Genomic DNA, 12,409 nt, shown 5'->3' on the forward strand with positions numbered 1-12,409 from the left:
GATTCTGTATTATTTATTACTTGGACCTTTTTTTATTTTATTTTTTTTTGATACTTTTTTTTTTTTTTATTTCCACTATGGGACTTGAAGGTCCAACTGTTTGATTGCTGTTCTAATACATTGCACTACCTAGGTAGAGCAATGTATTAGAACTGTCAGTCGTTCATTGACATTAAGCCGATTAGGCTACACCTCCGTGCGGGGCCTAATCCACTTTCGTAATGGCAGAGCAGGAGGCCATTATTAGGCCTGCTGTTGCCATAGTATATTTTAAGTATGTTTTAATCTTGTATGTATTTGTATGGGTATCTTTGGGAGGGTTCCCCACTTGTGGAATAATAACATTTCTATTTTTGGACTAACGTACTGTATGTCTAAAATACTCTTTTTCTGTATACATTAATATGAGGCGTATATAGGTTTTCTTAATTATAGACTGTCTTGTGATTATAGTGCTGCCCAAGGGGTATTATAGGTGCTAACTGCTGTTGCCATAGTAGCAGTCGGCAGCCCTGCGATTGCATTGTAGCGCTTCTGATTTGCTACAAACCGCTAAGATCAAGGGGCCGCTGCATCTAAGGGGTTAATGGCAAGGATCAGAGCTAGTTCCGGTCCCTGCCATTACGGCTGTGTGTCGGCTGTAACATATAACGGACACCCACCACTGATGACGCCACTGATCTTGACGTCTGCTATGGAAGCCTTTTAGGCCCCGCCTCCGGGCGGGTCCGAGGAGGCTTCCATAGCCGACAGACCGGGAGGCTAATATTAGTCCTCCGGTTGCTATTGCAGCCATAGGCAGCCCAGCGATCGCAAAGCTGGGATGCCGGTTGCTAAAAACCCCTCAAATGGTGCGATCTTTATAGACTGCCACATCGGAGACTAGCTCCTGTCTTGGTCGTTACAGCAGGGTGTCAGCCAGCGGTGATTGTTCTGGCACAGCGACGTAACTAGGGTTGGACGATGCATCGAAATATCGATACTATTTCGATGCCGTGTACCCTGAAATGGTTGAATATCGTTAATTCATGTATTTCGATACTAAGCCGTGCGGCCGCACAGCTTAGTATTGTAACACATGAATTTAGTTAGAGCGGAGCTGCGGCTGTGATGCAGCCATTGCCCTGTTCCTGACAACAAGTGTGCACGTGCGGTCAGCATGATGTGATGCTGCCAGCGCTGCACTTTTGAGCGGTGGAACTGAAGACAGGACATGGCAGGCGCACTGCAAAACACCCCCACGTTCTGTCTTCAGTGCAGCACCGTCCACATCAAATCTTGCTGACTGCGTGCGTGCAAACTTGTTGTCAGCAGCAGGGCAATGGCTGTATTACACAGCCGCGCTCTAACGGCGGAGATCAGAAAAACCTCTCATCGCCACCGCTATTCCCTTGAATGCGGTGATCAAAGCAAACCGCAGCATTCAAGGGGAAAATGCGAAGCGGGATGCCCTGTGGATCGCGTTGCAGGGAATCCCCGTGATGTGATCAAGGAACATACCATATATGGGCAGACAGCTCAGGGTCCATTGAAGGACCCCAGGGCTGTCTGACCATATTTCCTGTTGTTAGGTGATACTTAGTTATGCCCTAATAACTGCCTGTGTACTTTCAGTACACATGCTAATTTACTGGCATATAGATATATGCCAGTACATTAAAGTTTAAAAACAGAAATGTAAAAAAAAATTATCTGTTAAATTAAAAAAAAAACACACACACATTTTTTACAATAAAGATTAAAATAAGTCTCAACACATAAAATATACACACATTCGGTTTCGCCGCAATGATTATAGCCTGCACAACACATATATAGCTTCGTTTTATGTTTACGCTGTTAAAAATTTAAATAAAAGCTGCTTTCTTTCGCTAATTAATGTGAAGCACGAGTTATGAATTTTGAACCTCCATATGCCTCACATTAATAGTAATTAACCCCATGATGTACCTCACACATTAACCGAATGTCTATTATGACTGTGAGAAACATGATGGGGTTAATTACTATTAATGTGAGGCACATGGAGGTTCAAAATTCATTACACCACGTGCCTCACGTCAGAAAATGGAAGAACTTTTTTTTTTTGTTTTTTTTATTATTGTTGGCAAAGTATTGTTTTGGTATCAACAATCGCAATATTACACAAAGTATCAGTATCGAAGTCCAAATTCTGGTATCGTTTCAACCCTAGACGTAACTGTACTGCGCTTTGCGTGAACCCCTTCCCGACAGCGCCATATATATATATATATATATATATATATACCCCTTATGTCGGGAAATGGTTAAACTTTGCCTATCAATGTTTTATTCATCAGTAGTGCATATGTATAAATGAAATTTTGTAATATATCAGTAACTTGTAGCAGCAAACTGTAGTTCTTCTTTGATAAGAAAATATCTAAGGCTGGGTTCTCACGCAATTGAAATGTGTTTTTTCCTTAATGTGACCTCTAACATTCAGTTAGCGTTTGTTATACCACCCAACTTATCTTTCCTTTCTTTATAGATATATCTCGAATTATTCAGCTAGACTTGGATCTGAAGATCCAGACCAACATCAGGGAACTGTTTGAGGAGTTTGATAATTTTCTACAGAACTCAGTCATTGGAATAGCACATGAAATGCAGCCTGTGTACAGGTAATGGCCTTTAATCTTTAATTTATGTGATATATGTTGGTTTTTGGTAAGGGTTTGTTAATGTTTTATTCTTGCTTTATGTACTTCCATATCCTTTATGAAGTTATTTTCACAGATTTTTATGGTCATTTTACAGCTTCCAATGCTACTGTTTTGAATCATACTTCTAACTGAAACATCATTTGTAGGGCTCACCTTCTTAACTTTAAAAAAAAAAAAGTTTCCCTATGTGTTTATGGCAATAAAAGTGGCGCATGTGAAAGCTCTATTGAATTCAAAGGCCAATTCAACCACCATTGATTATATCTCACAAATGGGCGCTTTCTGTTCATGCAGTGGTAATATATAGGTGCACTTAAAGGGACTCTCTGACCAAAACTAAACTTTTCCATGTGTACCATTATGGTATTCCATGCGTCAGTCTCTCACCTGTTATTTTTCTTGCTGCTTCTACCTCTATATAGGAGACTGGGATGGTTGTGTAGCAGCAGTGTGAATCGGGCTCGGTGACACGCTTTCTCTACTTGAGTCTATGGAGATCTATGTGTCACGCATCACAGGCTTCATCAGCAACCACTAAAACTTAGGCCTCGTGACCACTTCAGTTATTTTCTTCAGTGTGCTATCCATGTTTTAACGGATAGCACACTGACACATTCATTTCTATGGGTCCATGCACACTTCCATTGTTTTAACGGAACCGTGTTGCTGTTCCAACAAAACTAGGACAGGTTCTACTCCTGTCCGTTTTTGCCAGAACAGTCTTGGCCATTTCATTCGTTTGGTGGTCCATTGAAACAACGTACTGCACACAGAAGCCATCCGTGTGCGGTATGGTACGTGTTTCACAGATCGGTCATTAGCGGCCGTACGATAGCCAACGGAGGTGTGCAAGAGGCCTTAGTCAGGTTCCCTTCACACAGGTATAATGTAGAAGAATATGTATACATATGGTTTCTGAGCTGATTTCGGAGAATATAGAGAGAATGATCATCACAGTTTCCCCCAACATGCAGAAATGGTGTGGTCTTTAGCTGGTCATGTAATGCTGTGCTGATGTATCATGGGATTGATAGCAGAGCAGAGAGGGAGAGAAAGCTGGGAAAAATCTACGAATTAATTTATTATTTTTTTAAAGTGTAAACAAGGCAGCAGTTCAAAAAGTAAGAGCAGTGTACATAAAAGAAGTGTAGAGTGTGGTATACAGTCAGGTGGGGAATGCAGACATGGGAAGCTGCATTACCACTGGAGGTCTTCTTTAAAAGGACTTTTTAAAATCTAAACAGGGCAGTGGATGGCATAACATAAACTAGCAGATACTCACCCCTTGATGTGCCCCTCCCCTTCAGTGCTGAGGTCCTGTTTTCCGCTGCTCTGGTCCTGCAGGCTCCTGCAGCGGTCACTTGCCATTCATCGGTTATGTGCCTCAATAGTCAATCAACATGGTCACGTGCCTTTCATGGCAGCATCACCGCTGAGGCCATTGCTGTTTTTTGGTCAACTCGTTTCCCAACAAATTGAATAAAAGTGATCAACAAGTAGAATGTACCCCAAATAAAAGCTAGATCTCACCCCGTCGTAAACAAGCCCTCACACCACTCAATCAATGGAAAAAGAAACATTTTTGTGGCTCTCCGAATATGGTCACACTAAACAATTTACATTTAAAAAAAAAAAGAAGTAAAATATATATATGAATTTGCCAGAATTCTATTAACCCGCAGAATACAGTTAACATGTTTTTAACTCTGAGTTAACGTGGGAAAAAACAAAACCCAAAACACAATGGAGGAATCCGTTTTTTGTTTTTTTTTCCCATTTCACCCCACAAAGATTTTTTTCCCGTTTCCCAGTACATTTTATGGTACGTTAAATAGTGCCATTAAAAACTAAAACTTGGCCCTCAAAAACAAGCCTTCATATGGCTATGTCGATGGAAAACGCCAAAAGCTATGATTGTGATTGTGATGATGGAAAAATTAAAAAATAAATTTTTCCCAAAGGCTTAATATTACATATTAAGTTTTTTGTTTTTTTTAATGTGAGTAAGGCTCTGTTTGTTACATTAGGGCCCTACTTGGAGGGATGTGCCAGGATGATTTTCCGACGTATACCTGGGACGTAAGACTGCAGCATATCGCCCTATATAGCCATACAGTGAGATTTGTCGCCCATATGACCTTATTGTAAAAAAAAGTATACCGTGCAGTATAAGTTTTTTTTACTGTGTATGATTGTATGCAATAATGTAGTCTACATAATTATTCCACACTGCAAAAAAAAAAATAGTTTGCCAATGCATACAAAAATATATATTTTTATTGTAGTTTCGTACAAAGTATACAAACGGTAAGAGAGAACACAGAAAACATGTATGGATATACAGTGGAGTATCGTCGCTATATAGTATACATAACTGGAAGTGTACTAGATTAATAAAGCATACAATAGATTACAAAGTTACACAGTCTCAGAACCCTACCGTGAAGTCACAGTATTAATATCTAGATTCAGTAGCCACATCACATTCAATTGGTATGAAGAAGTCTATATAATAAGTCACACATCTAGAGCTATGAGACCAAGCTTTCCAATTCTCCTCCATTCTCCTACAAAAACACTAATGGAAAGTGTCCTTTCACAGTTATATGTGTTAAGGTGAACAATTACTTCAGACAAATGAGGAACAGTCTGACTTTTCCAGTATCTAGTAAGAACTAGTTTAGCTGATAATAGGATATGTCCTATAAGAGATCTAAGGCTAAGTGGGATTAAGTGGATATTTAGGAACAACAACGCGAGTTCAGGTGTGGGTGGTAAATCAAGTCCCGTTATTTCAAATATGAGATCGTAAACTTTGATCCAATATGTCTCTAAAAGAGGACAAGACCACAATATATGTATTAAAGAGCCCACCTGTCCACAACCCCTCCAGCAAGAAGCATTAGGGTAAATTCTACAAAGTCTTTCTGGGGTATAATACCACCGCAGAAGAGTTTTCATGGCGGCTTAATGTGAGGTACATTTAAAGTTCTCAGCAATAAAGGAGGTTGCTTTACACCAGGTTGTGTTAGGAAAGGATTGACCCAGATCTGTCTCCCAGATTATCAAACCAGGGAACTTAGAGAAGTCCCATTTTCCCCCAATTAAATCATAGATCGGCCTTAAAATTTTAAAAGTTGTGGACGGAATTTGGAACAGTGAGATGAGATCCCAATTCAATCGGGATGGCGAGGAGTGAAGACGGCCCAGGAAGTGTTTAACTCGTAGGTATGTAAAACATTCTGTCTGGGGAATATAGAATTTAGTGGATAAGTCAGGAAAAGCAAGTAGTTTCCCCTTGTCATATAACTGCGACACATAAGTTAGACCTCCTATTTTCCATCTGTGCAGGTCTAAATTATTTACAATGCTTTCCAAGGATTCTAAAGGAGCTAGTGATGTTAAAGTGGATGTATAGTTACTAGAGGAGGAGAGGAAATGTCTCCACAGCTCAATCGAATGGTACATAAAGTTATGCATTTTATCCGGAGTTGTTCGCCCCATAAAGAGCTAATAAGAAGCGCTTTCAAATTATGTTTAGGAGCTAGAGAGTTTTCGATATGCACCCAATTTAAAAAAAAAAAAAAGCCACATTTTTAAACTAATAAGGGCCTTTGTATAAATTTGGCATATGGCTTGGGAGCTTCCTGTCACATACGCCGGACAGGAACTAATAAAATGTGTAAAAAAGAAAAGATACATTTTCAGGAATGTAAAAAAAATATAAAAAGTACAAAAAAAAAACCTTTTCTGTCCCCCCCCCCCAGGCACAATGTAAAACATAAAAAAATTGGTATCGCTGCATCTGTAAAAGGCCGAACTATTACAGTATACCATTATTTAACTCGCACGGTGAACAGCGTAAAAAAATAAAATTAAAAACACCAGAATCTTTGTTTTTGGTCACCATAGCGCTAAAAAAAACCCATTAAAGTGGTAAAAAAAAAATCTTATGTAACAAAATATTTTGCCAATAAAAACTACAGCTCGTCCCGCAAAAAATAAGCCCTCGCACCGCTCAATCGATGAAAAAATATAAAAGTTATGGCTCTCAGAATGTGGTGAAACAGAATTTTTATTTTTTTTAACGAATAGTTTTTTCTTTGTAAAAGTAGTAAAATATGCACATTTTTCCTATATTCTGTTGTCTAAAACCTGGCTGCGTCTTCTAGTCAGGTGCATCTTATAGTCCGAAAAATACTGTAGATCCAACTCAGGAGCTTCCGTTCTTGACACATGGACTCGCAGACTTATTGGCAAGGTGAAGATAATACCTCATTCGGCTTGGACCCTCTAAACCTCTGGACTAAGATGTCTGTTCTGCAGACTTCCCCAGACTTTTGTCGTTTTGATATTTTCTCTTTTATCTTTGATTCAAGACTGTTCCCTTCTCTTTTTTCAAGTTTCTGTTACTTTTAATTATTTCCCTTCTCCACGTTCACCAGCTATACCCTGAAAGACTGTTTACTCCACCTAGGAAGCTTATACCTGCTTTAGTATTCCCCATAGTGTTATTTTTACTTTGTGGGCATGTTTATACAATTTTTAGTCATAAGCGAATTCTATACCTTATGGGCTAGTCACACAGAGTTTTTTTTTACGCAGAAACCGCACCAAAAAAGGCCGAAATCGCCTCCCATTTCAATGGGAGGTGGAGACATTTTTTTTACCGCGAGAGGGAAAAAATTGTCGCAGGGAAAAAAAAAGTGACATGCTCTTTCTTCCCGCAGTTCCATCTCTGATCTCACATTGAAATCAATGGGAGGCAGAGAAAGCATTTTTCGCTGCATTTTTTGAAGGAATTTTGAGGCAGATTTTTCTGCCGGCAAAAATCTGTGTAAACATACAGGAAATGTATAATGGCACAATGCCTTTTTGGTTTTTTTAAATTTATCTATGTGTAGAATTTTGGATCACAATGTAATGGGATTTATAGGAGTTATCTGGAGAGATAAAATTGATGGCCTCAGGCTAGAACATCAATATCTGATTAGTGGAGTCAAGTCTTCAGTATTAGTGTTCTCCCATTCACTTTAATAAAGGAAAGCTGTAATATAGGCTGTGTATATACACCGGGCGGGACAGCAATCTCGATATGGGTGCTGATCACAGAGCTGGGACCCACATTTATCAGATGTTTATGGCATATACTGTGGATATCCGTTATTGCCGTGCTAGCTTGGCATGTTTAGATCAGTTCTCATTGAATCTGTTTAAATTGCTAGGATATTGTCCAACTCTTTTGGGTCTTTGTATATTTTTGACTGACATTTATTCTGCATTTGTCAGCTTGAGCCTTGTTTTGCTGTGCTTTTAGTAGGTAGAAAAACACTATTTAACCCCTTAATACCGAAGGTCTTTTAAGCCTTAGTGACCAGAGCAATTTTCGCAGTTTTGCTATTCACAGATGTAACGCAGTATAACTCTGTATGTGTTTTATGTATCGATGTGAATTTTGCAGTTTTCTTGGTACATGTAGTGCTTCCGTTTTGTGGTATATATGTATAGGTAACATTTTTGTTACTTTTTTTATAGCCGTGGAAAGATAGAAGGAAAAAAAAAGAAACATTTTAGATTTTTCATCATTTAAAATGTAACAGTTTGAAAATAAAAGTAATTATATCATACAAATGTATTGAAATATATTTTTTCATTTATCCTGATCATAAGGACACCTGACTTGGAGGTGTAGTTTATTTTTTTGGACCAGAAATATAGTATAAAACACAAGTTCCCCTTTTTTCAATTGCGCACTAAAATGTCTTAATTTAGTTTTTTACACCATGGTATTAATGTATGGGTAATGGACTTGAAGTCCAATAAATAATGGTAAAAAAACATTGTGTTCTACAAACTAGACACTCTAAAGTCTATTTCTAGCGGTTCAATTTCTGTTTTAACCCTTCACACTTTTTACAGAATTTGCCCAAACTAAGCCCAAAAAATGTAAATTGCATATTTTTTCTTTTTTACAAAAGTGTCACTTTTCTTAAGCCATTTTCGAAACCCCGTATGACATTGGTAAAAGTGACCCCTTTCCACATTCTGCTACTTCTCCCGTGTACGGTGATACCAAATATGTGTGTCTAATCTATTATATGGACCCGTTATAGGGCATATCATAGCAGGAGTCCATTTTGGCTTTTGGAGGCCTTTTTACGGCAGAGCTGATTTTAGGTAACCCCGCTAGATTTTCCGTGGTACTGCAGGTCATTTTGACAAGTATAAATGTCCTGCTAATATTCATCTAGGGGTATAGTGAGTATTTTTATTATGCGGAAAGAAAAAAAAATAGCTTTTTCCAGAAAATACAGTATTGCAGCACTTTTACAGGGAAACATTATCCAATAAGCAACCCGCCCTTTTAGTTCTCCCTACAAAAACAGTGTGAAAGCTAATAATGTGGGACTGTAGGATAAATTTCAAAGCATGGATAGTTACAGAGACCAGTATTAGAGGGACATGTAGGGCAATAAAATCGCGTGTCCCTTCGTTTGCCATTTTTGCTGCACACTCTGCATCGCTTTTGGGGGTATTGTTTATTTTCAGTAGCCGGCACAGGGTATACAAAGTGACGTTCCAGAAGCCGTCGGACATCTTCTGCCTCATGGCTGTGTCTGTGGTCAGGGGACTCAAATAAAAGATGTTCAATTATGTTCTCCAGAAATTTAAAAAAAGTATTTTGCCCATTTGATTTTTTGTACAGCACAAAGCCGTTGAATGTTGCCATCTGAATAAGGTGGATGGGCACCTTTTTATACCAGGCGCAGGTTTTTCTTTGCACCATGTATGGCTCTAATGCCTGGTCAGACAAATCCACTGCCCCGATGAATTTATTATACTCTGTGATGCAGACCTCTCTTTATCAGAGGTGGCACCACGTTCCCTCACTGTCACTTTTGTGTCTGTGTGAACAGTGCTTACTTAGCATGAACACATCCTTGCGGTCATTAAATTTTATTGCTAGGTTTCCACTGCAAAGAACACTTGATTCCCCCCTTCTCAGGCGTTTTCTCACCAGCTCCTGTGGCGAGCCCCTTCTGTTTTTGCGGATTGTTTCGCAAGCCCCTGTGTCAGCGGCATGCAGGTGCTTGTAAAAGGGGACGCTGGTATAGAAGTTACCAGTGTATAACTGATAACCCTTATTCAGCAGAGGCTGCATCAAGTCCCAGACTATTTTGCCACTGCATCCTAACCCACTAGGACATCCTGGGGGGTTGATATCACAGTCTTTGCCTTCATAGGTTCTAAAGGCAGATGTGTAGCCTGTACCGCTCTCACAGAGCTTGTAGGTTTTAACCCCATATTTTGCTCTCTTTGAGGGGATGTACTGGCGGAATGAGAGCCTGCCTTTGTAACTCATCAGCGATTCATCCACTGCTAGTTTTTTTTCGGGGTTGTACACCGGCATAAATGATGCCTCCAATTTTTTTTATCAGGGGCCTTATTTTATACAGGCGGTCACGGCATGGATCACTATGGGGGGGGGGCGGTGATTGTCGTTAAAATGAAGGAAGCGCATTAGCACTTCATATCTGGTTCTGGTCAGAACGGCTGGAAAAACAGGTGTGGCATGTCTAGGGCTTGTTGCCCAATATGACCGGATTGAGGGCTTTGTCACTAACCCCATGTTGAGGATGAGCCCCAATTTTTTTTTACGTTCGCCATTATTTGTGGGGTGCTACTGCTTTGCATAGGAGGACGTTGGCTTTTCAGCAAAGAATTGGCGAGCATACAGATTGGTTTGGTTAACAACCAGCTCCAATAGTTCATCTGTAATTAATATTTTTTTTAAAACAAGGGCTGTAAAATTTTCCTTATTAATATTTATCCCTGGTGTGGCAATAAATTCTGGGATATTACGGGAAAATGACACTGTAGGTACCCACTCAATATATTCTGGGGGAATAGAGTGGGCCGTGTTTTGTGGTACTTCTGCGACATGCCCATGCCATTTTTTGTGTTTTGTTTTTACGGAGTTCACCGTGCGGTAAAATCTACAAGCTACACTTTTATCTGCATGTTAATGCGATTTATGGCAATGCCATATATGTGTATTTATATGTATGTATGTATGTATGTATGTGTGTGTGTGTGTATATTTATATTGGCTATAAAAAGTCCACACACCCCTGTTAAAATGCAAATTTTTTGTCATGTAAAAAAATCAGTACAACATGAATAATTTCAGAATTTTTTCCACCTTTAATGCTTGTGGACTCTGCAGCGACACTTCAATTGCAGAAAGCATATCACTGTCGTCGCTATCACTGGTAGACAACATTTCTACCTCGAACGCGGTTTCTGTATCTCTTTCATCAGAGTCCGAAATTAACATGGCGTATGCCTCTTCCACCGTGAACCTTCTGTGGGCCATTGTAATTACACACACGTACAACAAAGACTGTAACCAGGCGGACAGATTTATTTATTTTTTGTACTTTTTTTTTTTTTTCACAGACAAAAATACACGGACGTCACAAAAGCACGCTTCACAAAAAACTGATGTCGAACAAACACGTAGACTATAAAACTTTTTTTTTTTTTTACTGTGTAAAAAAAAAAAAAAAAAGACGTCACACACGTATGCTACACAAAAACCCTAGGCTAACCATAGACTAACTCTAGAATAACGCTAGACTAACCCTAAGGATAACCCTAGCCTAGACTAGGTATACAATTTATATAAAGTTTATATATTTGATTTTTAGCAATCTAGTGTCTTTGGTCACAGTAAAATTCTCTCTCCGTCTCTTCTCATACAAAGGGTGAGGAGAGACAGGGAGGAGAAAAACTTTGTTTACATTTTGTGATCACTGTGAATGGTTCTCACAGTGATCACATGAACGGAGACCACTGTTATTGGTCTCCAATCATCACTCTGAAGCCAAGGCTGTTGCTAACAGAGGCAGAATAAGCGATCCCCGCGAAAACCACTCAGATGCGGCCCCCCGCTCCCTCCCATACCACTCAGATGCGGCGCTATTGAGCGCTTCATCTGAGGGGTTAAATATGATCGGAGACCACTGCTATTGCCCTGAAGCCCAAGGCTGTTACCAGCAGCCCGGTCTTCAGGAGATCCCCACACGATGTGAGAACTACCCCAAATAACCGACGTAAAAACACTATACGCCGGTCATTAAGGGGTTAAGACGCCACAACAGTAGAAAGACATGGACCGCATCCACTTTTATTTACAGTGATCTGTCACTGAAGCAAAATGTATAAACATGAACATGAGATTCTTAGAAAACATTTTGGTCAAACTGTATTACCCCACTTGCCATTTCACTTCAACCTCTTAAGTGGGTCCCTATTCTATCAATTGCAACACTGCATGGAGGCTATTGCCAAAACACAGCATCTGCAAGGAGAGTGACCCAGCAGCGCAGCAGCACTCCAACAGCACTACTTGGCTCTGGGCCACGTCCCTCTACTGGCACAGCCCCCGCAGCAACAGAGGCCCTTTTAATGTCATGAATATATATATATATATATATCTAATTCATTATAAAAAAAATAAATACCTTTTACTGTGTTGAACTTGTTTTTTTATTAGTTCTTCTGGAGGACTTGAACCTGCGATCATCGGGGCTCAAAAAGAGTACAAAGATGGCAGACCTGTGGACCTTCATTAGGATTCCAGGCTGCCATGACAGCCATCGACACCCTGCGATCACGAGGGGAGGCGATGGAACATCAGAGGGTGCCCTCTATTTAGT

The 12,409-nt window shown here is 39.8% G+C and overlaps 1 protein-coding gene across 1 annotated transcript in view; it reads left to right on the forward strand.

Moving 5' to 3' along the window:
* Positions 1 to 12,409, forward strand: part of XXYLT1 (xyloside xylosyltransferase 1) — a 289,758-nt gene that overhangs the window by 161,999 nt on the left and 115,350 nt on the right. The window contains exon 3 of the mRNA XM_075864061.1: positions 2,513 to 2,645. Coding sequence (XP_075720176.1) covers positions 2,513 to 2,645 — 133 coding nt within the window. The remainder of the gene's footprint in view (positions 1 to 2,512; positions 2,646 to 12,409) is intronic.

This window comes from Rhinoderma darwinii, chromosome 4, assembly GCF_050947455.1.
Source record: "Rhinoderma darwinii isolate aRhiDar2 chromosome 4, aRhiDar2.hap1, whole genome shotgun sequence".
Taxonomy (NCBI): Eukaryota; Metazoa; Chordata; class Amphibia; order Anura; family Rhinodermatidae; genus Rhinoderma; species Rhinoderma darwinii.